Source organism: Gorilla gorilla, chromosome 15 (genome assembly GCF_029281585.2).
Source record: "Gorilla gorilla gorilla isolate KB3781 chromosome 15, NHGRI_mGorGor1-v2.1_pri, whole genome shotgun sequence".
Classification (NCBI taxonomy): Eukaryota; Metazoa; Chordata; class Mammalia; order Primates; family Hominidae; genus Gorilla; species Gorilla gorilla.
In genome coordinates this window covers 81,913,030-81,940,722 of record NC_073239.2, presented here as the reverse complement: position 1 = coordinate 81,940,722, position 27,693 = coordinate 81,913,030, and the positions used below count along the sequence as shown (strand labels likewise).

General features: G+C 44.3%; 2 protein-coding genes across 3 annotated transcripts in view; one reads left to right on the top strand and one right to left on the bottom strand.

The window, feature by feature from the left end:
• FNTB (farnesyltransferase, CAAX box, subunit beta) overlaps positions 1–27,693 on the bottom strand; it is a 75,254-nt gene that overhangs the window by 21,563 nt on the left and 25,998 nt on the right. Inside the window, exons 4-7 of the mRNA XM_004055304.5 lie at positions 24,779–24,870; positions 12,865–13,011; positions 12,683–12,766; positions 7,711–7,797 (exon numbers count right to left, since the gene is read on the bottom strand). Coding sequence (XP_004055352.1) covers positions 7,711–7,797; positions 12,683–12,766; positions 12,865–13,011; positions 24,779–24,870 — 410 coding nt within the window. The remainder of the gene's footprint in view (positions 1–7,710; positions 7,798–12,682; positions 12,767–12,864; positions 13,012–24,778; positions 24,871–27,693) is intronic.
• Positions 1–27,693, top strand: part of MAX (MYC associated factor X) — a 97,919-nt gene that overhangs the window by 61,804 nt on the left and 8,422 nt on the right. The gene's annotated exons all lie outside the window — the stretch shown is intronic.

The following is a 27,693-nucleotide window of genomic DNA, read 5'->3' as shown; positions in this document are numbered from 1 at the left end:
GGTCTCCAAAAAATATAAGTACAATAAAAACTGTAAAATATTAAAAACCCAGACACTTAGAAACAGCCTACTTGTGTAAGAAACATAATAATTCAAATTATTACTCTTTGGGAAAAAGTTATAAAATCATATATATACATATATGTACATATATACACATATATATACACATATATACACACATATATATACATATATGTACACATATATATATAGTGATAACCATCAAGTTAAAATAAAATTGAAAAGTGATTGTTGATTCTAGTGATCTTTTATTTTTGAAACAGGGTCTTAACTCTGTTACCTAGGTTGACTGCAGATCACGGCTCACTGCAGCCTCAACCTCCTGGACTCAGGCAATCCTCCCACCTCAGCCTCCTGAGTAGCTGGGACTATGGGCGTGCCCCACCATACCCTGACCATTTTTTGTATTTTTTGTAGAGATGGGGCATTGCCATGTTACCCAGGCTGGTCTTAAATTTCTGGCCTCAAGGAATCCTCCCACCCCAGCATCCCAAAGCGTTGGGATGACAGGCATGGGCCACCGCACTTGGCCTCTGGTGATCTTTGAGTACAGGTCTACTAGTAATATTTTTCCTTTTTGTTTTTCTCTTTGTTCAAAAAGTTTTTATAATGAACCTGTATACTATTAAAAAATAAACGTTATTTTTAAAAATTATAATTAGGCCAGGTGGCGATGGCTTCTTAAACAGCCTGCAGAACCATGAGCCAAATAAACCTCTTTTCTTTCTAAGTTACCCAGCCTCAGGTATTCCTTTATACTGACACAAAATGGACTAACACAAGAAGGACAAGAAATAACTGACTTAGTAGAATAGAGAAACCTTCCCTACCCAAAGGATAGGGATGGGAGAGGGGCAACAAAAAGCAAGGTGATCTGCTCCAATAAAAGGCTCCAGGATTAGAGATACAGGGAACCTCCACAAAGTGGAATGCGTTTGAACCAAGTTTGTTGGTTGCAAAATTATATAAGAATCAGACCTTTAAGTCCCCTACTCAAATCCAGCAGAAGATGGGAAGTTTCAGAGGTTTAATCAAAAGGATCTGAGTTCCAGAATATCCAACAAGCTAAGAGGAGGAGGGAGCACTGTACCAAATGTGATTACGTGAGAGTCAGTAATCTCAACACAATACCCCCAGCCCCATTCCTCTGTGTATTTCACACAAGGCTGCCAGTTTCATACCCCAAGCAGGAATTTAGAAGATTCCTCTCTGAGGGAACTGATAAGCCCAAGGGAAAAACCCTACAGACACTGCTTTGAGAATTCCCCAATGAATGGCTTGATCCTGCCCACTCTCGCAGAGCTCCCCAGCAGCTTTTCAGTGCTGGACCCTTAAATATGAACAGACAGCTGTAGAGTACCAGACATTTGACTGCAGTCTCTACTATGAAAGAGGAGACCAAAACAAACAAAAATAAATTGGAGGAAATAAGACAGGGAGCAAAAGAAAACTTTTTAAAGTTGTATCTTTAGATAAAATATTATATGAAGTAAGACTATTGAGAGGACAAAATATCCCCAGAAAAGAACAAGAGAGTAGATAAAAAAGTAGTCAGGAAGTAAAAGTAGTCAGGGAGGAAAACTAAAAATAGGATTACAAAAATAAAAACAAGAGGATTAGAAGATAAATACTAAGAGAATCTCTCAAAGTATAAGAAGAAGGATTAAGAGATGGAAACGAACCATGCAATGAAATATTTTTATTTTTATTTATTTATTTTTGAGACAGAGTCTCGCTCTGATGCCGAAGCTGGAGTACAGTGGCACAATCTTGGCTCACTGCAACCTCCGCCTCCTGGGTTCAAGTGATTCTCCTGCCTCAGCCTCCTGAGTACGTGGGATTACAGGTGCATGCCACCACACCCGGCTAATTTTTGTATTTTTAGTAAAGACAGGGTTTCACCATGTTGGTCAGGCTGGTTTTGAACTCCTGACCTCGTGATCTGCCTGCCTTGGCCTCCCAAAGTGCTGGGATTACAGGTATGAGCCACTGCGCCCGGCAGTATTTTTATTTTTATTTATTTATTTATTTATTTTGAGATGGAGTCTCACACTGTCACCTGGGCTGGAGTGCAATGGTGCGATCTCGGCTCACTGCAACCTCTGCCTCCTGGGTTCAAGCAATTCTCCTGCCTCAGCCTCCTGAGTAGCTGGGATTACAGGTACCCACCACCACACCCGGCTAATGTTTTGTATATTTTGTAGAGGCTGGGTTTCACTATGTTGGCCAAGCTGGTCTTGAACTCCTGACCTCGTGATCCACCCGCCTCAGCCTCCCAAAGTGTTGGGATTACAGGCGTGAGCCACCATGCCCAGCCTCAAAGTATTCTTAAAAGTCAGACAATCAAATGTACTAATGGGATGTCATATTTTTAAAAGGCTGGCCAGGTGCGGGGGCTCATGCCTGTAATCCCAGCACTTTGGGAGACCAAGGCAGGAGGATCATTTGAGGTCAGGAGTTTGAGACTAACCTGATCAACAGGGCGAAACCCCGTAAAAATTAGCTGGGTGTCGTGGCGCACGCCTATAATCCCAGCTACTTGGGTGGCTGAGGCAGGAGAATCGCTTGAACCTGGGAGAAAGAGGTTGCAGTGAGCCGGACTGCACCATTGCACTCCAGCCTGGGCAACAGAGCAAGGCACCATCTCAATAAATAAATAAATAATAAATAAATAAATAAATAAATAAGAGGCTGGGCATGGTGGCTCACACCTGTAATCCCAGCACTTGGGGAAGCTGCAGCAGGAGGATTACGTCAGCCCAGGAGTTTGAGACCAACCTGGGCAACGTGGTGAGGCTTTGTCTCTACAAAAATTTAAAAAATCAGCAGGTGGTGGATGCCTGTAGTCACAGCTACTCAGGAGGCTGAGGATGATCACTTGAGCCTGGAAAGTCGAGGCAGCAGTAAGCCATGATCGTGTCACTGCACTCCAATCTGGGAGACACATAAAAAAAAAACGAGACGTCTCAAAAAAAAAAAGGCCCGGCGTGGTGGCTCACGCCTGTAATCTCAGCACTTTGGGAGGCCGAGGCAGGCGGATCACTTGAGGTCAGGAGTTCGAGACCAGCCTGGCCAACATGGTAAAACCCCATCTCTACTAAAAATACAAAAATTAGCTGGGCGTGGTGGTGGGCTTCTGTAGTCCCAGCTACTCAGGAGGCTGAGCCAGGAGAATTGCTGGAACCTGAGAGGCAGAGGTTGCAGTGAGCCGAGATCACGCCATTGCACTCCAGCCCGGGTGACAACAGCAAGACTCCGTCTCAAAGGAAAAAAAAAAAGAGCAAACACAGAAAACACAAGAGAAGAAATTATCAAAGAAATACTGTAAAAAAGAATCTTGGTACTAAAGTATATGCACTTCCAAATTGAGTGCCCAGCACAATGAATAAAAATAATCCACATCAAGATTCATCATCAAGTTTCCAAACAAGAATAAACATTCCAGGCCAGGCGAGGTGGCTCATGTCTGTAATCCCAGTACTTTGGGAGGCTCAGGAGGGCAGATCACTTGAGGTCAGGAGTTTGAGACCAGCCTGGCCAATATGACGAGACCCTGTCTCTACTAAAAATACAAAAATTAGTCAGGCATGGTGGCAGGCACCTGAGGTTGCAGTGAGCTGAGATTACGCCACTGCACTCCAGCCTGGGTGACAGAGCAAGACTCCATCACACACAAAAAGAATAAAGATTCCAAGCCTCTAAAGAAGGACAGGATGGGGATAGAAAAAGAGAGACAGAAGAAAAAAACATACAGAGAATTAAGAATCACAATGGCACTGCCAGGTAGTACAGCACAGTGGAATCCATTTGATTTCTCTGTATTTCTGCTTAATATAAAATTTAAAGGCTGGGTGTGGTGGCTCACACCTATAATCCCAGCACTTTGGGAGGCTGAGGCAGGTGGATTGCTTAAGCCCAGGGGTTTAAGACCAGCCTGGGCAACATGGAAAAACCCCGTCTCTACTAAAAACACAAAAATTAGCCAGGTGTGGTGGCATACACCTGCAGTCCTGGCTACTTGGAAAGCTGAAGCAGGAGGATCACTTGAACCCAGGAGGTCAAGGCTGCAGTGAGCCAAGATCACTCCACTGCACTCCAGCCTGGGTGACGAAGTGAGACCCTCTTTCAAAAAATAAATAAATTAAATTAAATTAATTAAATTCAGTATCCCACCACTTGACATATAAGGAAACTATGACACACAGCAGTGGAATAACTTGTCCAAGCACAAAGCTAATTAGAAATGGCAGGCTGGCCATGGTGGCTCACACCTGTAATTCCAACACTTTGTGGGGCTGAGGCAGGAAGATTGCTTGAAACCAGGAGTTCAAGACCAGCCTGGGCAACATAGTGAGACTCTGTCTTTACAAGACATTTTAAAAATTAGCTAGGTGTTGTGGTGCACACCTATGGTCTCTGCTACTCAGGAGGCTGAGGTGGGAAGACTGCTTGAGCCCAGGAGGTCAAGGCTGCAGTGAGCCGTGATCATATCACTGCAATCCAGCCAGGGCAACAAGCAAGACCGTGTCTTCAAAGAAAAAAAAAAAAAAAAAAAGCTGGGCGCAGTGGCTCATGCCTGTAATCCTTGAACTTTGGTAGGTCAAGGTGGGTGGATAGCCTGAGCCCAGGAGTTCAAGCCCCACCTGGACAACACAGACAGATCCCATCTCTACAATTTTTTTTTAAACATTAGCTGGTTATGGTGGCACGCGCTTGTTGTCCCAGCTACTTAGGAGGTTGAGATGGGAGGACTGCTTGAGCCCAGGAGGTGGTGGCTGCAGCGAGCTGTGATCATACCACTACACTCCAGCTTGTGCAACAGAGCAAGACTCTGTCTCAAAAAAAGAGAGAGAGAATTGAAAGATAGAGGAAGAAAGAAGGAAGAGAAGAGGAAAGAAAGGGCAAAACTGGGATTCAAACCCAGGCTGTCTGAGTTCCGTGTCTAGTCTGTGCCTAACCAGTCAACCCCCCTGCAAATGACAGCTGTACACTGAACAAAATACAAAAAAACAGCTTCCTGAGGGTTCAGCTGACTGAAAAAGGGCAGGCAGATTTTGGTGGAGTTTGAAACTTGGAACAGAGAACAGCATGCAGTTAGTCCCTCCCTTCCCCCACAACTTTTTCTCTCTGGTTTGCCCTCAGGATGGCAGCCATAGCCCAGGGCGGCAGCAGCAGGCCAGGGGTCAGGGGTCAGGGCGGGCAGCCAACACTCTAATGGGAAGCCAACCATCCTTCTGGCAGGAAGATGCAGGCTGCCAGAAACTGAGGACGAATCCAGAAACAGGAAAGTCAAAAAAGAAAAATCCCAAATTCTGCATTTAAACTCAGTTCAAGTTTCCACATATGTGCTGGGGAAACAAAGCAACTTCTAAGCAAGAACTGAGCTCTGAGCTGCTGCAGGAGTGACAGTTTGCAGCTTGAGTCTGACCAAGTTGACTGCCTGCTAAACTGAAAACATCAACCCCTTTTGGGGCAAACCAACAGAATCCATACCGTTCTGTTGTATGACACCTCCACCATCATATCACAATGTCCAGGACACAACACAACATCACTCAGCACAGGAAGACTCATGGAGCTGACATGCCAACTCCAGGACACACAGATGTGGAAATTCCCAGACAAGCAATTTAAGGCAGACATTATAATTACATACTTACCACAGCAAAATGAAGAAAAATGCACTCATAAAGAATAAAAAGATGGAAAATCTCAGCTGAGAAACACAAAATATAAAAGAGAACCAAACACAGGCAGTGCCTACTCTCCAGCTCTCAACTATAGCTGCCTTACCATTGAGCATGACAGTCCTCAATGAACTCTGGTTACTATTATCAGCCTTATTAACAATGACATTGGAAGCTAGAAGATAATGAAGCAATGCTTACAAAATTCAGAAAGACTACAGTTTATACCATTGCCAAGTTAGAAATCTCTAACCAAATAATTAAGTGTGAGATTAGAACACAGATACATGCAAGAAATTAAAAATGTATCTCCCAGGTACCCTTTTTTGGGATCTGTTGGAGTACAATACTTCATGAAAATAAGAAAACCAAGAAAAAGGAGGACAGGGACTTCAACAAAGGAGAGAAATGAAGTGAATTTCATGCTGAAAGGAAGCTTCGGGATGCCTGCTGTGTAGCAAGCTGAGAGCAATCTGTCCAGACTGAAGCAGGAGGGCAGAGAGCTCCAGAAGGGGCAACTCAAAACGCACGTGTGCACAGAGACAGGTTTACCTGAAGGGTTTGACTATGTTTAGAGTAATTTTTTATAGCTCTGACAGACAATTTGGGAAGGAATTCATAAGTACATTCATGATATATCCATTAACTCCAGGAAAATGAAACTCATACAAAAAAGTAAACATGATCTCAGCATATCATCTGGTATCACTGTAAATTATATTTATATGGTAATACATACTACTTTGATAAAAATAAAATTTTTTTAACTAAAACAGTATCTCAGCTTGGCTATCATTCCATCATAGTATATATGTGTCTACTATACCTTTTGCTTTTTTTTTTGAGATGGAGTCTCGCCCTGTCGCCCAGGCTGGAGTGCAGTGGTGCCATCTCGGCTCACTGCAAGCTCCGCCTCCTGGGTTCACTCCATTCTCCTGCCTCAGCTTCCCAAGTAGCTGGGACTACAGGCGCCCGCCACCATGCCCAGCTAATTTTTTGTATTTTTAGTAGAGACGGGGTTTCACCATGTTAGCCAGGATGGTCTCGATTTCCTGACCTCATGATCCGCTTGCCCTGGCCTCCCAAAGTGCTGGAATTACAGGCGTGAGCCACCGCACCTGGCCTGCTTTTTTTAAACTATGAAATATCTGAAGCATCCAGGAAAGTACAGCAAACAAAATATAGAACATACACGTATCTAATACCTAGCTTAGAATTAGCCATATACACTTCAGGTCTTTGTTGTTGTTAACTATTACAGCTGAAGTCTCCTATGCAGACTTATCTCATTTCCTTTGCTCTCCCCTCAGCGGGAATCACTATGCTAAATTTGGTGTTTATCTTTCGTATGCATGTTTTTATATTATTACCACATGATTCTTCTCAGAAACAATACAGAATTCTCTTGCATGTTTCAAATTTTAAGTAAATGTGCTAATCTGTATGGTTTTTTGTATTTTTTTCTTTTCATTCTTTCAACTCAACATAGAGATTTTTCCATATTGATCCATGTAACTCTAGTTCATTCATTTTCACTGCTACATTATATTCCGATGCAACTATACCACACTTACCCATCTCGTGCTTATGAGCACTGAATCTGCATTCAGCTTTTGGCTCTTATAAACAAGTCCTGTGCTCCTCTCTCCCATTCGTGTGTGCAAGGGTTTCTGTGGGAGTGGAATTACTGGGTCCTACGCAAGGGCACCTTTGACATACTGTCAAATTGCTCTAAAAACTGGTTAAATCAATTCAGGCTCTCACTAATATTGTTTACCAAAGGTTTTTATCTTTGCCAATCTAAAATATAATATAACATTAAAGAAAGTTTGGAAAAAAGAAGACATTTTAAGTATTTAAAAAAATCATTAGATCCTAATGGATCTCCTGTGATTTTTGTATTTCCTTCCAAGTCCCTCTGCATTTTCTTTATTTTTCTGAAGCAGTGTCGTGACCGCCTGCTCTCCAAGAGGCCAGGAGAAACCCTGGCTTCTCTCACCTTGCTATCCATTCAGCAGTGCCCTCAAAGAGGTCTGGAGTGATGATGTTGGTCAGCGAGGCTACGGAAGCAGCACAGTATGCGCTTCTGGAAAGACAGAAACGGGAAACACATTAAGCTCTACGGAAGAGCTAATGAGGCTCAGTGAACTCCGCGGGCGGACTGCTCGCCTTGCCTAGTAAGCTGTAATCACCTCCTGTCCTCACTCTTGGCACACGGTCAGTCCTCCTGGGTCTCCAACTGAGAGGTGTGACATTCTATTTGGATAGAGTTGCTCACGGCATGGCTTCAGTGAAAGAACATGACATTTTATTCTCCCTACCTCCACATGGTCCAATCTACATCAGAGGAAATAACAGCCATATCAATTCATGTCAAAAGTGGATTCAGCTCTTCTTTCAAAGACCTGTAATGGTTGCCATAAATCTATGGTATCATTCAGGTACTTCTGATATGCTCATTCATTTGGATGTTAGTACTGTTTCAGAGCCAGGATTTCTGTTTACAGCCTTGACACATTAAAGATTAACTATACTTTTTCTGCAACAGATAAACTGCAAAACAGGCCACCAAATTGTAATAGATCAAACAAGGATAGGAACAGGTGAGTCCACTCGAATACAGTCCTTAAACCTCTGGAGGGAGAAAAGACCCTTGATTTCAAACCTCTCACCAGTACACACACACACACACACACACACACACACACACACACACACACACACACACACACACACACACACACACACGTTAAATGAAAAAGGCGCACGTCTATATTTTTTGTTTTGCTTTTGTTTTGGTTTTTATTGAGACAGGGTCTCACTCTGTCGCCCAGGCTAGAGTGCAGTGGTATGATCTCAGCTCACTGCAACCTCCGCCTCCTGGGTTCAAGCAATTCTCCTGTATCAGCCTCCCAAGTAGCTGGGATTACAGGCGCATGCCACCATGCCTGGCTTATTTTTCTATTTTTAGTGGAGATGGGGTTTCGCCATGTTGGCTAGGCTGGTTTCAAACTCCTGACCTCAAGCAATCCACCTGCCTTGGCCTCCCAAAGTGCTGGGATTACAGGCATAAGCCACCGCGCCCGGGCTGTTTTTTAAAAAAAGCATTATTAGGCTGGGCACAGTTGCTCACGCCTGTAACCCCAGCACTTTGGGAGGCTGAGGCAGGTGGATCACGAGGCCAGGAGTTCAAGACCAACCTGACCAATATTGCGAATCCCCGTCTCCACTAAAAACACAAAAATTAGCTGGGCATGGTGGCGTGTGCCCGTAGTCCCAACTGCTTGGGAGGCTGAGGCAGAAGAACCACTTGAACCTGGGAGGTGGGGGTTGCAGTGAGCCAAGATCATGCCACTGCATTCCAGCCTGGGCAACAGAGTGAGACTCTGTCCCAAAAAAAAAAAAAAAAACACAAAAAATTATTATACTTGATTTAGGATCATTCTTGCTGTTCCATCCTCCCAGCCCTAATTCTTCTCGGGGCACATTTTATTTCAGCTTCTCCCTCTGTCATGGTATACACACATGGACTGCCTTTCCTTCCCCTCTATGGTTTTTTCAAATACCCAGCACAGGGAAGACAAAAATCATTGGTTTGAATTCTGCTCAAAAATCCTTCTCCTGGCCAGGCGTGGTAGCTCATGCCTGTAATCCCAGCACTTTGGGAGGCTAAGGCAGGTGGATTATTGGAGGTCAGGAGTTCGAGACCAGCCTGGCCAACATGGTGAGACCTCGTCTCTACTAAAAATACAAAAATTAGCTGGGCATGGTGGCACATGCCTGTAATCCCAGCTACTTGGGAGACCGAGGCAGGAGAATCGTTTGAACCCCAGAGACAGAGGTTGCAGTGAGCCAAGATCCCACCACTGCGCTCCTGCCTGGGCAACAGAAAGAAACTCCATCTCAAAACAAAACAAACAAAAATTATATTCCTAAGGGCTCCTAAGAAACATAAAAGAAGGGCCTAGTTTCCATCTTCTTTTTTTTTTTAGATAGGATCTCACTTTGTTGCCCAGGCTGCAGTGCAGTGGCGCTATCATGGCTCACTGCAACCTCAAACTCCTGGGCTCAAACTGATCTTGCCTCAGCCTCCTAAGCAGCTGAGGCTACAGATGCATGCCACCACACCTGGCTAATTTTTTAAAAATTTTTTGTAGAGACAGGGTCTTGCTGTGTTACCCAGGTTGGTCTTGAACTCCTGGCCTCTAGTGATTCTCTCATCTCAGCCTCTCAAAGTGTTGAGATTACAGACATGAGCCACTGCGCTCGGCCCTGGTTTCCATCTTACTCAGTATAGATATAACATGAAGTCAGACTTACTGAGGTATTCCAAAGAAGTCTCTGCAGAAGCTGCATGCATTATGATCCTACCAGCATTTTTAGCAGCCAAAGGCACAGTGGAAGTTTAGTTCCACCAGCAGGCATTGGGAGCACACAAGAGTCACAAGTGCCAATGCCAAATGTGATCATCTACCATCAGCTAATTTTGAAGATCTGTCTAATTTCCTTGCAATCGTAGGCCTCTTAAAGAGGCTCAGATGCATTTGCTCTTGAATCCTATTGTGACTTGTGAGGTAGGAGGCGACCTATAATACAGTTTGCCTCTCACAAGTGTGAGGACTAAGAAGTGATGACAGAAGACACGAGTCCCAGGTCTCACGCTGAGATGGGGAGGAAACGTAATACAACCTTTTCATGTATTTCTCCCCCTTTCCCTCCACCCAGTCATCGCAGCTCTCAAATTTGAATTTGTCCACTAACTTTCCATCCTTGCTGCCATCACCCAAATCCAAGCCTTCTTCAACCTGGATCAGTCTTCCTGCTCTCTCTCCCTCCAGCCCTGAAACCAGAGGGCTTTTATTGGAACACTACAGTCCATCACTGCAATTGGGAAACTTCTAAGAAAATACAAATCAGATCATATCACTAAACTCCAGACTCCATAGGAGATTTCAGGGCCTCTGTAGCCTGTTCCCAGCCTGTCCCTCCAGCTCCACTGCTCCCCTGCCCACCAGGCGATCTACACTTCAACACTGAACTTGTCCTTTCTTGAGCAACACATGCTCTCTCACCAAACTTCTGCAAATGCTAGTTCCCTGCCTCCACCTTATCCTCACAGAATGATCTAGATTATATAACCTAGATGAGGAGGTCAGGAATAATGACTTCTTCCTTTCTTAAGAACTGAGAAAAAATAGTGCTTGCTATGAGTTCACTGTGATTTGATTTTTTACAATACACTGGAACTACAGACCCTTCAGTAGGCTCATCTCTGAAACTATCAGCAGTGTAACAGAGCAGAAAGATCATCCAGAGACTGCTGTCTATCCCAGAAGGGCAGTGAGCTAGTCTCCAGATGTCAAACTCTCCCGTCACTGCTGCTTTTCTCCAAGTCAAATCCACCCAAACAAGCACTCCTGAGGACTGGCTGATGCTTCCAGGCAAAGGACAATGAAAGAAATGCCAAGTGAAAAATGATGGAATCGGGGTACTAGAAACCAGGCAAAGCAAGGAAAATGGATGCAATCTGCTAGATTTTCTCTATCATTCATATCTTTAATCCTTTATGTAAATAGAAAGCATGGGCACAAATGGCAGAGCATCACCCAAAGAGCAAAGGTCAGGGAAGAATATGGCTACAGTGCTCGGCAGGGGAACCAAGCTGCCTTACTGGAGAAGTTTCTTAGCATTTATCTAGAACATATAAATAAAGAGCATAGGGGAAAAAAAAAGTGCTGGAATGAATAAGATAGCAAATAATCACAGCTGCAAAAGGTATATGATAAAATACCAAAAGGATCTTGCTATGATTTGTTTGCTTTTGCCTAATAATCTTAGTAGGTTTTTAAAAGCTACATTTCAAGACTGTGCATATTTTGGGGGAATAGCAACAGAACAGGAATGAAAATGTAGTGAACACGAGGGAAAAAAACTCTTTTAACATTTTCCTTAAGAAGAATCAACACATACTGATTTACCTCAGTAGTTCTACTGATTTCACTGGTATACACAGATCCTAATCTAATTTTTTTGGTTGGATTAGACAAGTTAGAGATAGAAGAACATCTTGAACTAAAGGCCTTTGCAGCCTGATTACCTGTTATTATCTGTAATGTATTTTATGCTCCACAATGTTCGTGGTTTTTTCCTCCCCTATACTTTCAAACCAATGGTTAAACCAGATGCTTAAGCCAGACTATTAATCAACTTGTGTAGAAGCAAACCCATTTACACATAGGCAGTAAGACAGCTTTGCTATAGAAACCTCACAAAATGTATTTCTCAACTAAATAATAAGAAAATGGCATAAAATCTCAATAAGCCACTGTCTTAGAGAAATGGCTTATTCAATGAATTCCCTGTATGCCTCATAAGTAATCTGCCAGGTGAGGAAGCAACTTGCTTGGTACATCAGACACTTATGGAGGAAAATAATAATTTCGAGCTAACTGGCACCAATCAGTTAATGCGATTTTATTGCACTGCACTCTCCTGGCCCACAAGGCTCTCTGCACCTCCCAGAAAAACTCTCATGTGCCTCAGGAGGACCTCAGGGATTAGACATTCTCATAATTTCATCAAATTCACTCAGAAGGTATTTACTGAGGCCCTGCTGGACTTTCCCCTCCCTTCCTATCTCAGAGAGGTGAAGGAATACATTACACCATACAGTTATTTATATTGTGGTATATCATTTTGTACCAAACAAATGTATTTTTAATTTCTAAAACAAAAGCATTTGTTTCTGTCATATATTTTCACATTTACATAAAATAAGTCAAGTGATCATGACACCTGAGGACATCTGCAGCACATCTGAATGATTCTGACGTGTCACTGACATGTCATCCCATGTGTCATTCTGGGACAAAGCAGCAGCTTCCCCATGATGTTCCTTAGGCTTGGCATCTCTAATGGCAGATGAGCTCTAGAGTCAACTGATGTGGCAGCCTGTGCAAAACCCCACTCACCTCACATCCACCTCACCTCCGACATGCATGAGAAAGGAGCCGTCAGGTTGCCTCAGGGAGTACAAATACTGAAGAAGCTTCTCTCTGAGAAACAGGGAAAGAGGCAGGAGAGGCAACAGTCAGTGCGTGTCAGCAGGCGGGGAACTCCTCTGGGTTTCTGTCACTGCTGGCTTTCGCTGTACCTGTTAATGATGTCATAGGCCTCCTCGGTGCCAATGATGCACAATGCATTGACTGCTGCATATGTGGGAGCAAGGTGTGGATACTGACCGGGTCCTCCTCCAAAGCCACCTTCTGGGCTCTGACACAGCTCCAGGAACTGACACACACTAGGTACACAGCCAAAGGGCAAAAACAAAGTCAGAGAGCATTCATGTCAAAACACCAAATTCCCACTAGATTCCATGCCTTTCCAATGATCCCCCCCTCCCTCAAAAGTTGGGGGAATCTCTCCTCCCACCTGTTGAATATAACCTCTCCCCAAAGGGCTTAATTCTCTCCCCAGCTATCATCATTTCTGTCTGCCCTCCTCTGAGTTTCGTACTTAAGCACTTGCTGGTCATGAAGCAGGGAACACAAGGCTGGGAAGAAACCGACTTTCGTGGCTATGGGGTAAGAGTCTCCCGTGCTTCCCACACAAACCTTTCCCAGACTTTCCACTCAGCTTGCTGCCCTGGACCTGTGGTACCAGCCTCCTCCTCCTTGCTTTTGGGAACCTCCCAGCCTTTGAATTTTGCCAAAACACGGTGCTCAACTGCTTCTTTCCACACTAACCATCCTAGTCAGGATCCATCACCTAGGCCTATCATGAACATGTAAATAGAGGTCTTCTCACTCCCATTGCCACCTAAGCCTCCGTGGGCCACTGATTTCTACTCCACCAGTAAGAAGCAAGTTTTTTTTTTTTTTTTTTTTTTTTTTTTGAGGCAGGGTTGCCCTTGGTCGCCCAGGCTGCAGTGCAGTGGTGTGATCTCAGCTCACTGCAGCATCTGCCTCCCAGGTTCAAGAGATTCTTTTGCCTCACCCTTCCAAGTAGCTGGGATTACAGGTGTGCACCATCACACCCAGCCAATTTTTTGTATTTTCAGTACAGACAAGGTTTCACCATGTTGGCCAGGCTGGTCTTGAACTACCTGACCTCAAGTGATCCACCCACCGCAGCCTCTGAAAGTGCTGGGATTACAGGTGTGAGCCACTGCATCCGGCTGAAAAACACATTTTTAATGGAGCCTGCTTCCATGGCTGGGAGAATAGAAGAGAGGCAAGCTGCTCTCACGCTCACCTTAATTGTGGTAAACATAAGAGGAGCTGCACTGACTCGCCGTGAGAATGCCTCCCAGTCTGCGGGTTCTTGGAGAATTCTCCACGTTAATTCAAACAGGCTCCCATTCCCTCACTGAGGGGAGCTGTTTTCTGAGGGTTTGCCTCCAAGCCTGGCATCAGGCTGCCCAGAGGTTACAGTCTTGCTTTAGGTGAAATCAAGAGAGCCCTATCATCAGTCCGGGGTCTTCCGAAGTGCACCAGAAAGGGTGCCCCAGGAAAGCCCTGGTTATCAAGCTGTTTCTCCACAGCTCAGCAGGGTCACAGCCTTCCCGCCAGGAGAAACCTCCATTTACAACAAGCAAACTGTCTTTGCAGTGTTCATGGGGCCTTCTTTCCTGGGCGCTTTCACCTCATTATTTCCTTGCTACTGCTGCCAGAAAGACTACATAGCCTACTCTCCAAGAAGACACAAGTTTATAACTGTTTGCCAACATCACATTTAATTGCTTTCGATTTCAGAGTTCCCATTATCCGGGCAGGGAAAGCAAAAGCAAACGCTGCTGCCTTGCTCTGTGAGTTCTGAAACGTCACAGGTTAAAACAACACATACTTCTTTTTGCACCTAAAATTTTACTGTAGAAAACACAAGGATTGAAACTGAAGTTGAAAACAATTATGTGGCACTATGGTTTTTGTTTTTGATTTTGAGAGAGGGTCTTACTCTGTCGGCCAGGCTGCAGGACAGCGGCATAATCACGGCTCACTGCAGCCTCAACCTCCCCAGACTCAAGCTATCCTCCCACCTCAGCCTCCCAAGTAGCTACAATTACAGGCATGAGCCACCACGCCTGGCTAGTTTTTGTATTTTTTATAAAGATGGGGTTTCGCCATGTTGCCCAGGCTAGTCTTGAACTCCTGGGCTCAAGCAATCCTCCCACCTCGGACTCCCAAAGTGCTGAGGTCACAGGTGTGAGCCATCGTGCCCAGCATGTGACACATTTTTAACAGCAATTAATTTCTGTAGAGAACTTGAATTTGTTCCTTCTTTCCAAATCATCATCAATTCTTACGACATTTCCCAGAAACAAATAGTTAATAAGCTCATGCCCTAACAAAGGCTGGCTGCACTAGCATACCAAAAGGTTTCTGTACCACAAAAAGTTTTAGCTGATATAAAACTTAACAGCACATTTTTTAAAAGAAAGAAAAAGAGTCACCTGGTTATCCACTCCCTTTCCCAGCTCCTAAGATAGAATCGTGCCGAACGCAACGCTACTGACCCTAAAGCCTCGAATTAGTTAGGATCTGAATGTACCAGACACCTTGATACCATCCCTCCATGCCAACCTCCCTCAGCTGACATGCTGCATCTGACTGTCTGGGGCTGTGCTAGAGAACTGGAGGTTGGGCTTCTCTTGATCTCAGACACTTCTGTATTACAGAACATTCTGATCCCAAGGCTTTCCAACTTGCACCTTAAGGAACTGGCAAGTTGACTATGAACTACCAGCTGTCATTCACAGACTTCTTAGCAATTCTGAAGACCAAAATGTTAATGATACTTCTACATATTTAAAACAAAAAAACAAAAAAAAGGAGCCAGGCATAGTGGCTTGTGCCTGTAATTCCAGTACTTTGGGAGGCCAAGGCAGGAGGATTGCTTGAAGCCAGTAGTTCAAGACCAGCCTGGGCAACACAGTGAGACCCCAGCTCTACAAAAAAATATTTTTTTTTCCCACAAACGTAGGGGTAGAAAAACTTATCATAGAGACAAGAAGTTCACCAATAAATAAAAAATTACAAGCAAAAAACATTGTACAAACACCAAGTGGCACGTTTTGTGAAAAACAAGTATTCACAAAATCATTCCTTTAGAATATGACTGAAAGCTGTAATACATCAATTTTCTTTAACGTCAGCAAGGCATTTCATTCTAGCTTACGTGCCAATTACCAGCAAAGTGGGAAACTATCTTCTGCATCATGGATCTTCAAACCCAAAATGTGTGCATCAGAATCTGTAGAAAGCTAATAAAAGAATACAGAGACCCAGTCTTGCTGAGGTGGAAAAGATCCTGGGCCTTTGTATTTTTACCAAATTCTCAGGTGATTCAGATACATGCAAAGCTTGAGCCATCACTAGTCCTTGCTGCACAACTAAAATTACTTGGGGGGTGTTTTAAAAATCCCACCACCCAAGCCACACCTAATTCCAATTAAACCGAAATCATTATGGGTGGGACCCAGGTGGCAGTATTTTTTTTAAAACTCTCCATGTGATTCCAATGTTCAGCCAGGTATCAGTGCTTCTCAAACTTGAGTTGCATAGAAATTACCTGTGGATCTTGTTAAACTGCAGCTCTAATTCAGTAGAACTAGATGGGTCCGAGAGTCCTCTTTTTTTTTTTTTTAGGAGATGGAGTGTGCCTCTGTCACCCAGGCTGGAGTGCAGTGGAGCGATCTCAGCTCACTGCAAGCTCCACCTCCTGGGTTCAAGTGATTCTCCTCCCTCAGCCTCCCGAGTAGCTGGGACTACAGGCGCATGCCACCACGCCCAGCTAATTTTTGTATTTTTTAGTAGAGTCAGGGTTTCACTGTGTTGCCCAGGCTGGTCTCGAACTCCCGAGCTCAGACAATCCGCCCGCCTTGGCCTCCCAAAGTGCTAGGATTACAGGCGTGAGCCACCATGCCCGGGTGAGAGTCCTCATTTCTAATAAGTTCCCAGGTGATAGCAATGCTCCTGGTCTGAGGACCACATTTTGAGTAGCAATGAGATACATCTGTGCTGTCCAATAGGCAGCCAGTAGCCACATGAGGCAATTTAAATTCTCAATTAATTAAAATACAAAATTCAGCTCTTCAGTCACACAAGACACATTTCAAGTACTCCACAACTAACTGTGGCTAGTGGCCAATATAGAACATGTATAGACGTTTATAGACACCTATAGACATTTACAGAATATAGAACATTTTCATTATCACAGAAAGTTCTGCTGGACACCACCACTCTTATCATTCCATCATTAAAGAGTATGTAAATCTTGTAAGAGGGTCAAGTTCAAAGCAGGGATATCAGCAATTGCCTCTCAGCCTTATAAGGAGTTTACTGGGACTCTTAGGTGATGGCTGAGGACTGATCTAAAGTGATTGATTCTGGCCAGGCGTGGTGGCTCATGCCTGTAATCCCAGCACTTTGGCTGAGGCGAGGGGGATCACTTGAGCTCAGGAGTTCAAGGCCAGCCTGGGCAATATGGCAAAACCCCATCTCTACAAGAATTATAAAAATTAACCAGGCACGTTGGCACCCACCTCTAGCCCCAGCTACTCAGGAGGCTGAGGTGGGAGGATCACTTGAGCTTGGGGAAGTCCAGGTTGCAGTGAGCTGTGATTGTGCCACTGCACTCCAGCCCAGACAATAGAGTGAGACCCTGTCTCAATCAATTAATCAATGTTGATTCTAAACACTGTCATCAGTTTGGATGAAGGATTCAAAGGCATGTACAGTAAATAAGCATATAATACAAAATGAGCAGCAAAACAAATCAGAAACCAATAAGAATAAAACAAATGCAATAGGTACAAATAGCAAGAATTACGCTTAGAGATGGCAGGGATGGGGGATGGGTAAGGCACATGAATATGGGAAATGACTAGGAACATAGCAGGAAAAGACCAGTAATAAGGGTCCACGAGTTGTGAAGAACAACAATAAAAATGCTTGTTAAAAGCATCATAAACGCAGTATTAGTCAGAACTGTATCTGGCTCTAGCCTCCATTTTCCACCTCAAAGGGAATTCACATTAGAGTTGTAAAAATGACTACTTTTTTTTTTTTAAGTATTTGGCTGGGTGTGGTGGCTCGTGCCTGTAATCCCTAGACTTTGGGAGGCCAAGGCAGGAGGATCACTTAAGGCCAAGAGTTTGAGACCAGCTTAGGCAATACAGCAAGACCTTATCTCTATTTTTAAAATAAAATAAAAAGCTTAATATTACAGACAATCACAATGAGAAAGCTACCCAGCAAAATACCTCAAATATGCAAAGGATAATTACATAAACATTCTAGTAGGTAAAAACTGAGACTAATTTGTAGCAAGAAGTATTTAGGTTACATAAAAAACTTCAGCACTAGAATAGGCTATCATAGACAGACTTAAGGCCTAGGATAAGTTATAAAAATTATAGCTATGTTCTGCACAATTGGGCAGGTTTAAAAAAAAAAAAAACAGAAAAAAAGATTACAGCTTTGGAAATAGGAACAGTCATCCATGGGCAGAACGGCTTAGGAGGGGATGTAAATGCAAGATGCATGAGCTGGCATCACATCAAGCTTGTTCTTGTACTAACTAAAACAGCTTCAGCTTGATATAGTGAAGAGGAAATCTCCTTCCCTAGGTAGAATATGACAATGGACAGGTGAAGACGGGCAGCATCTCTTGTTGATTCCGGGTGGCCTCTGCTGCTCACAGAGTCAGACGTGTTATTTGACTCTTCATCAAGCACCGGCAAGTCTCTGGATGGCTACTGTTCTGGAAGAATGGTCAGGTCGAAAGTTGGCTACTATAGGCCGGGCGCAGTGGCTCACGCCTATAATCCTAGCACTTTGGGAGGCCGACGTGGGCGGATCACTTAAGGCCAGGAGTTTGAGACCAGCCTGGCCAACATGGTGAAACCCCATCTCTACTAAAAATACAAAAATTAGCCAGGCATAGTGGCATGCGCCTGTAGTCCCAGCTGCTTGGGAGGCTGAGGCACGAGAATCGCTTGAACCCAGAAGGCGGAAGTTGCAGTAAGCTGAGATTGCACCAGTGCACTCCAGCCTGGGGGACACAGCAAGACTGCCTCAAAGAAAAAAAAAGTTGGCTACTTTAGAGCAGAGTTTCTCAACTGTTGACATTTGGGGCTCAGTAATTCTTTGGTGCAGGGACTGTCCTGTAGAGGATATTTAGCAGCACCCCTGACCTGCACCCACCAGGTGCCAACAGCGCCTGGCCAGGAAAAATGCCCAGGAGACAAAGGCCTAGATATGGTGTCCTCACTGAAAGGTAAGGAAACATACAAACTACACTTAAAAATTAAAATGAAAAATATTTAAGGGGCTATTCCGGGGATAAGCTACTAACAACCTTTTGAAAGGGAAAGGATAAAACACTGAAATAGCAAAATTTGAATTTATCTTTGGAAAAATCTTACAAGCTGAAATGTCCTAAAATGGTTTTTAAGTTAAAGGCAATTTTTAAATCTTACAGAAGCTAAAAACATAACTTTAACAGTGTGATGGTCTCCCTGTGAATTTTATTTTGCTCTGTTTCACTGAAGCTGCTTTCAGTAACAAAGAATGGGATTCTCATTAGAGGATGCTTCTTTCAGTGCCAAAACCATTAAGCAAAGCAAATGTACTTGTCTAGTTCCAAAATATTAATTCATTTTAGGTAAACACATATAAATGTGTGCACATAACCTCTTAAAAGAGGCAAGCTAGGCGGGGTGCGGTGGCTCACATCTGTAATCCCAACACTTTGGGAAGCCAAGGCGGGTGGATCACCTGAGGTCAGGAGTTCAAGACCAGCTTGGCCAACATGTTGAAAGCCTGTCTTTACAAAATACAAAAATTAGCTGGGCGTGGTGGCACACCCCTGTAATCCTAGCTACTTGGGAAGCTGAGGCAGGAGAATCACTTGAACCCGGGAGGTGGAGGTTGCAGTGAGCTGAGATCATGCCACTGCACTACAGCCTGGCAACAAGAGCAAAACTCTGTCTCAAAAAAAAAAAAGGCCGGGCGCGGTGGCTCATGCCTGTAATCCCAGCACTTTGGGAGGCTGAGAGGCAGGTGGATCACCTGAGGTCAGGAGTTCGAGACCAACTTGGCCAACATGGTAAAACCCAATCTCTACTAAAAATACAAAAATTAGCCAGGTGTGGTGGCTCCCGCCTGTATGCCTGTAGTCCCAGCTACTCGGAAGGCTGAGGCAGGAGAATTGCTTGAACCCAGGAGGTGGAGGTTGCAGTGAGCCAAGATTGTGCCACTGCACTCCAGTCTGGGCAACAGAGCGAGACTCTCAAAAAAAAAAAAAAAAAAAAAAAAAAGAGGCAAGCTGAAGTCATACCTATGGACTGGGCATGGTGGCTCACGCCTGTAATCCCAGTGTTTTGGGAGGCTAAGGCAGGAGGATCAATTGAGCCCAGGAGATTGAGACCAGCCCAGGCAACACAGCAAGGCACTGTCTCTACCAAAAATAAAGAAAACATTCCAGGCTATGAATACATTATTCTTGAAACCTCTGATACCAGCAGTAACAACCTGGCCTTGCTGGCTTTGGTCAGCGGTCATAGCAGCTGACAAAAGTATTTTGTCCACTAGAGGGAACCCAGCTTATCATATTGTTCCCTAAACAAATGGAAGCACAGCAGTGAACAAAATAGGAAAGAGAAACCTTTGTGTAAGTGTAGGGGGCGTGTGTGTTACATGCAGGGGAAAAGAAGGCAGGAAAATAATAAAACTGCAGAGCTAGACTTTTGGCCTCTAGGTCACCTTAATATATTTGTATGAAGAAAGAAAACTGAACGCCTTTCAAAGCATTTCATTTCCCTGTGCAAGATAAATAAAAAGGCAATATTCTATTTCAGCTAGTCTAAAAAAAATCTTCTATTTATATAGAAGTCCTTAAGATTTCTCTGTATCTTACTAAAAATAATCTATTTCCTTATGGGTCAGAGCCAGTAGGCTTTGTTCATAACAAGTGTTTTCTGCACCTAGAAGTAACCACCTCCTAGGCACAAAGCAAAATACATTATTGGGAAGTCTAAGAAATGTTTAAAAGTTCATTAAATCAATGCGTAGAAGAACCACGGGTAAAGCTTTTAAGGCATCTGTGAAGCAGAAACTCTCATTAACTGTCAAGTGGTTTTTGAAATAAGGACAAATCAGCTTATTTTTAAACCATTCCTTTTTTAATTACAAAATAATAAAAGATCATTGTAGAAATTTCAGAAAATGCAAGTAAGCTTAGAAAAAAATGTTTTGTTTGTTTGTTTTTTGAGACAACAGTCTCCTTCTGTTACCCAGGCTGGAGTGCAGTGGTGTGATCTCGGCTCACTGCAACCTCTGCCTCCCGGATTCAAGCGATTCTCCTGCTTCAGTCTCCCGAGTAGCTGGGATTACAGGTGCCAGACACCACATCTGGCTATTTTTTGTATTTTTAGTAGAGACAGGGTTTCACCATGTTGGCCAGACTGGTCTCGAACTCCTGACCTCAAGTAATCCGCCTGTCTCAGCCTCTCAAAGTCCTGGGATTACAGCCATGAGCCACTACATCCAGCTAGAAAGTTCTTCTTTTTCTTTTTCTTTTTCTTTTTTTGAGACGGAGTTTCACTCTTGTTGCCCAAGCTGGAGTGCAGTGGTGCAATCTTGGCTCACCGCAACCTCCGCCTCCCGGGTTCAAGCGAGTCTCCTGCCTCAGCCTCCTGAGTAGGAGGCGGGAGTGCAGTAACAGAAGGAGACTCTTGTCTCAAAAAACAAACAAACAGCCTCCTGAGTAGGATTACAGGCATGTGCCACCACGCCTGGCTAATTTTGTATTTTTAGTAGAGACGGGGTTTCTCCATGTTGGCCAGGCTGGTCTCAAACTCCCGACCTCAGGTGATGCACCCGCTTCGGCCTCCCAAAGTGCTGGGATTACAGGTGTGAGCCACCGCGCCTGGCCTTTTTTTTTTTTTTTTTTTTTTTAAGACAGAGTCTCATTCTGTCCTCCCCGCTGGAGTAGAGTGGCATGATCTTGGCTCATCGCAACGTCCACCTCCCAGATTCAAGCAATTCTCCTGCCTTAGTCTCCCAAGTAGCTGGGATTACAGGCATACACCACCAAGCCAGGCTAATTTTTATATTTTTAGTAGAGACAAGATTTCCCCATGTTGGCCAGACTGGTCTCGAACTCTTGACCTCGGGTGATCTGCCGACCTTGGCCTCCCCAAGCCCTGGGATTACAGGTGTGAGACACCGTGCCCAGACCAGAAAGTTTATAAAATCACTTTTAACCCCATCGTCCAGAAATAACTACTACATGTATCTTTCTGGTTCTATCTATGCATATAATAATCTACATTTTTAATGTATGTAAATTAAATCTTTTAAACTATTTTCATTTCACATCTCTCTATATAAATACATATATTTTAACATACAAATATACACATTCATATATTTATTGAGACAGGGTCTTGCTCTGTTACCCAGGCTGGAATGCAGTGGTGCCATCATGGCTCACTGCAGCCTCAAACTCCTGAACTCCTGTCTCAGCCTCCTGAGCAGCTAGAACTAGAAGTGTGCACCACCACGCCCAGCTATTTTTATTTTTGTTTTTGAAATGGAGTCTCACTATGTCGCCCAGACTGGTCTTGAATTCCTGGGCCCCAGTGGTCCTCTGACCTTGGCCTCCCAAAGTGCTGGGGTTACAGGTGTGATCATGCATGGCCACATTTATACATTTTTTAATGGTTATATAGTATTTCACAGAATGTACTGCACCATAACTGACTTATGTTTTATTTTTTAAATTTATGTATTTTATTTATTTATTTTTTTAGGATGGAGTGTCACTCTGTTGCCCGGACTGGAGTGCAAAGGCACAATCTCGGCTCACTGCAACCTCCACCTCCTAGGTTCAAGCGATTCTCCTGCCTCAGCCTCCTGAGTAGCTGGGATGACAGGCATGCACCACCATGCCCAGCTAATTTTTGTATTTTAGTAGAGATGGGGTTTCACCATGTTGGCCAGGCTGGTCTCAAACTCCTGACCTCAAGGGATCCACCCACCTCAACCTCCCAATGTGCTTGGGATTACAGGCGTGAGCCACCACGCCCAGCTTTACATTTAAAAAAAAATTTTTTTAAACATTCTCTACTGTTGATATTTAATTTAGATTGCTTCCAATGAAAGGCCCTTTAAAGGCTCCTCTCTTCCTATGTGACATTGCCCCAAAAGCGGTGCTGACACTTCCTCAGAAAAGCCTTCACTATAAAACACCAAGTACGCAGCCTAGAAAAAAACTCAGTCGATTTTGGCTCGAGTTCTTCCACCTCAGGCACCCCCTGTGATTCTCTCTTCCAGTTTCTCATGGGTCTGCGGCCTCCTCCATCCAGCGTTCAGATCCAGGCTCACAGAAATCCCCATTTTTTCTTTCTTCTCTCACACCCAACTTTCCCATTGTGCAAGAGTGAAGGGAAAACTTTCCAAATATCCTGATTGTGTAGGAGTGAAGGGAAAACTTCCCAAACAATCCCCAGGCCCCCGAGCTGGTATTTCAAAAACACACGAGGCTGGATGTGGTGGCTCACACCTGTTATCCCAGCACTTTGGGAGGCCGAGGCGGGTAGATCAACTGAGGTCAGGAGTTCAAGACCAGCCTGGTCAATATGGTAAAAGCCTACCTCTACTAAAAATACAAAAATTAGCCGGGCACGGTGGTGGGTGCCTGTAATCCCAGCTACTCAGGAGGCTGAGGCAGGAGAATTGCTTGAACCCGGGAAGCAGAGGCTGCAGTGAGCTGAGACTGTGCCACTGCACCCCAGCCTGGGTGACAGAGTGAAACTCTGTCTCAAAAAAAAACAAAAAAAACAAAACAAAAAAAAAAACAAAACAAAAACCACATGGGCCTTTCTTTGACAATTAAATTCCTGTTACTGCAGAAACTGTGTCCAACTCTCCTTCCAGTGCTGGAAGCAGCCAGGCTTGCAGTGGCATCCCGATGATCAAAACAATGCACTTGACTCTCCCTCAGAAAGCATCCTACGTACCACAAGGGTTAATGGCCTAATTCTTTATTATCTTCCCCATCCACATTCATCACAAGACACCCTGCCCAGGAAGGCAAGAATGAGAGGTTATTGTTAAGACAGAATGAATGAGACAATGTGCAGTTCTGTTCCTCTGACCTGACAATGTGACTGAGGCAGGGGCTCTGTGACCAGAGAGGGGCCCCGGCTAGCCTCTGTGTGTCCCAGCACAGCTGCCTCCTTGTGCTGTGGAGAAACAAACCTGGCTCAGAAGTCTCTCATCCCAGATGCTTCGCCCTCAAGAGCACCAGAGGAAGCTGAGAAATTCGAGATGCTGCCTAAGCCCATGCTGCCTCTCAGTGGATCTCTTGGATCCAATTCCTGGCTGCCCTTTCTTATTCCAGGTATCCCTAGGACTGGAGTCATGATCAGTCTTTTCTTCTTTAATATATAAATGGTGATGAGTGTCTGGGAATGAGATGCCAGATCACGAATGCCATCTGTACAAGGATCTTGGGAAGAAGCTCAGTTGCTTAGATCTCTAATCATCGATCAGGTTTAGGAAAACTGAGAGTCATGGCATTTGTATGCCACACCAGTAACACATCCAGTCCCATCAAGAGCTACATGGTCCCTCCAAGCACCGGGAGCGGGGAGGTACTTCTATAGAGGTGCGTAGGAAAGGCAAAGGCATTTTTGTTCACTGGACTGGCACGTGCTTCCCCACAGAAGCTGTTCAAATGCATACTGTAGTTTCTGGCAAAATCTTGTCTTTCAGAGTTGATGATTAAGACTTTTCTCAAAGACCAGAGTCAAGAGCCAAAAGAAAAGGCCACAGAAGAAACCAGAATCCTTCTCTTGGAAGTTCAAAGTCTTGTTCTACCCACCAGCTTACATTATTAGGTTTCTAAAGTGGAGGAGTTTCAGGAAGTTGCCGGAGGTCATGAGAAGAGCAAAGATTTCTTTGTGGCACTGTTTTTTTCCATTCCAAACAAATAAAACAGAAACAAAACAAAATCCCAAACTCAAAATACAATTTCAGAGAACACCCCAGACTCACTCTGTAGCCACTATCTGGGGGATGGGTTCATCTAGCAGTTCCAAGCTGTGCAGGATCCAATAGCAGAGCCATGGGCGGCTGGCATCCAGACACTGGGAGAGAGACAGGAGAGAAAACATCCCTTATTCACAATCACTCCAAGACACTGCTGCCAAGGCTGTATCTGTCTCACTCCCAGCAGCCTGGCAAGGGGGAGGAGGGCACCCTTGCTCAAACAACAATCAGTGAATAAAGGACGCTTTGCTTTGTGGCCTTAGCCAGGAGCTGAAATGACCATCTGTTTAAAAAAAAAAAAAAAAAAAAAAAAAAAAGATAACAAGGCTGGGCGTGGTGGTTCATGCCTGTAATCCCAGCACTTTGGGAGGCCAAGGTGGGTGGATCATTTAAGGTCAGGAATTCAAGACCAGCCTGGCCAACATGGTGAAACCCTGTCTCTATTAAAAATACAAAAATTAGCTGGGCATAGTGATATGCGCCTGTAATCCCAGCTACTTGGGAGGCCGAGGCAGGAGAATCACTTGAACCTGGGAGGCAGAGGTTGCAGTGAGCCGAGATGGCACCACTGCACTCCAGCCTAGGCGACAGAGCAAGACTCCGTCTCAAAAAAAAAAAAAAAGAAAGAAAAGAAAAAAAAGACAACAGGATTAAAAAAAAGATGACCCTGAACCCAGTGGATCCCTCCCTGGCAGGCATCTAAGGAAGGCTGAGCAGAGGACTTCCTACAGGCCAGGAGGTTAGGGGCTGCTATTTTCTCGGTATAGAACCAAGGAGATATACATTCTCCGAAGAGATTTCCTAGCTTAACTCAATCACTGATTCAACAAATATTTGATAGTATCTACTTGTGCCAAGCACTGTATTAGACACTGGGGGGATGATAATAAAATTTGGTTTCTACCGTTTATTTTTTTGAGACAGGGTCTCGCTCTGTCACCCAGGCTAGAGTGCAGTGGTATGATCTCAGCTCACTGCAGCCTCAACCTCCCGGGCTCAAGCAATCCTCCCACCTCAGCCTCCTAAGTAGCTGGGACTAGGGGCACACACCACTATGCCTGGCTAATTTTTTAAGTTTTTATAGAGACAGCATCCCACTATGTTGCCCAGGCTGGTCTTGAACTCCTGGGCTGAAGCAATTCACCTGCCTGAGCCTCCCAAAGTGCTGAGATTACAGGCATTAGCCACCATGCCTGACCTGGTTTCTGTTCTTGAGATGCTTGGGATATAGAATGTGTGTGGTTACCTGTAGGGGAAGAGAGCACTGGACAGACATATAAGTTACCTCATGTCTTTCTGGAACCAACACATGTACATATACCTGGAGAAATGCTGTAATGGACGAAAACAGAGTTTTGAGGGAGCACGTGGAAGAGACTGACTAATTCTGCCTGGGGAGCTAGGAAAGGCTTCCAAAGGCAAAATGCAGACGGCTCTTGATCCTAATTAAACCATAAATGATTATTGAGCATTCAAGGCTAGGCAGGGTAGGTAGGAGTACTGCCCCAGTTTTATAAATTAAAATATATAAATGAGGTCCAAAGATTAACCTTTTTCAGATTATAAAAATAGCAAATGTCAGAGGTGAGACAAGAACCTAGGTTTTTAGAGTCAATCCAGTATTCTTTCCGTTGGCCCAAGCTGCTCTCTTCAAAACTGTGCTGATATCCCAAGCTGTGGCTAACCCACCACCTGGAAGGTAGGCTGGTGAGCTACTGAAGACACTGCCAGGGATGCAGCTTAGGTTTGAATCCCAGCTCCTCATCTTACTAGCTATGTGCCTTTGAGCAAATGACTTAATTTTACTATGCCCATTTCATTATTTGCAAAAAACAAAAGATTGATCTACCTCACGTAGTTACAAGATTTAAATAAGAGAATGCAACTGGGCGCAGTAGCTCACGCCTGTAACCCCAGAGCCTTAGGAGGCTGAGGCAGGTGGATCACTTGAGGTCAGGAGTTCGAGACCAGCCTGGCCAATATGGTGAAACCCCGTCTCTACTAAAAATACAAAAATTAGCCAGGCGTGATGGTGCACACCTGTAATCCTGGCCACTCAGGAGGCTGAGGCAAGAGAATCGCTTGAACCTGAGGTGGAGGTTGCAGTGACTCACGATCATGCCACTGCACTCCAGCCTGGGAAATAAAGCGAGACTCCATCTCATAAATAATGAGAGAATGCATGGTAAGCTTTCAGCACACTGTTCAATAAATTGTTAGCTGATATGGTACCAACTGTAGCATAACTATTGAGGACTTGAGTCAAGGATTGAAAATTCATAGCCCACAGGTCAAATCTAGCCCATGGATGTGTATTGTTTAACTGGAAGTAGCTGCAACATTTGTCAGGAGAGTCACATGAAAACGTGATTTCCGGCTTCATTTGGAGGAAGAAAAAAAAAAAGGAAACAAAGATGATTTGGCAACCCTGGGTCTGCATTCCCAGATGGCAGCAATGGGCAGGAAAGAAGTAAGGGCACGGGGTCTCCAGTTAGCCTCAGTCTCCATGCAGCCCACTTCACTGATTTATGCTGCCTGCCTGGGCCCTACAGGCATTTGAGCTGGCAAATCATTGCCACAAATAATCAAATGTGGAACCCAAATAAAAAGCAGATTAAAAATAGAGATGCTGCTCTGTGTTAAGCAGGGCAGAAAGATTGGAGACTTCCTGTTCACATTCACCCTTTGCCTGCCACTCAATCCCATCCAACATCTGTCCCCCTCCACCGTCACCCAGCCCTGAGGTTGCTCTGGGAAATATTAAAGATCTACTCTTAAATAGTAGTGTTAAATTGCAAGGACCACTCTCTATACTGCTCCTCTAGTCAGTATAGAAATTAGATCTTATTACAAGAAAGGGTTTTTTGTCTCTTTAATGAAGATATGAAAAGTAATGTACTAGAAGGAGTGGTGAAGTTGGA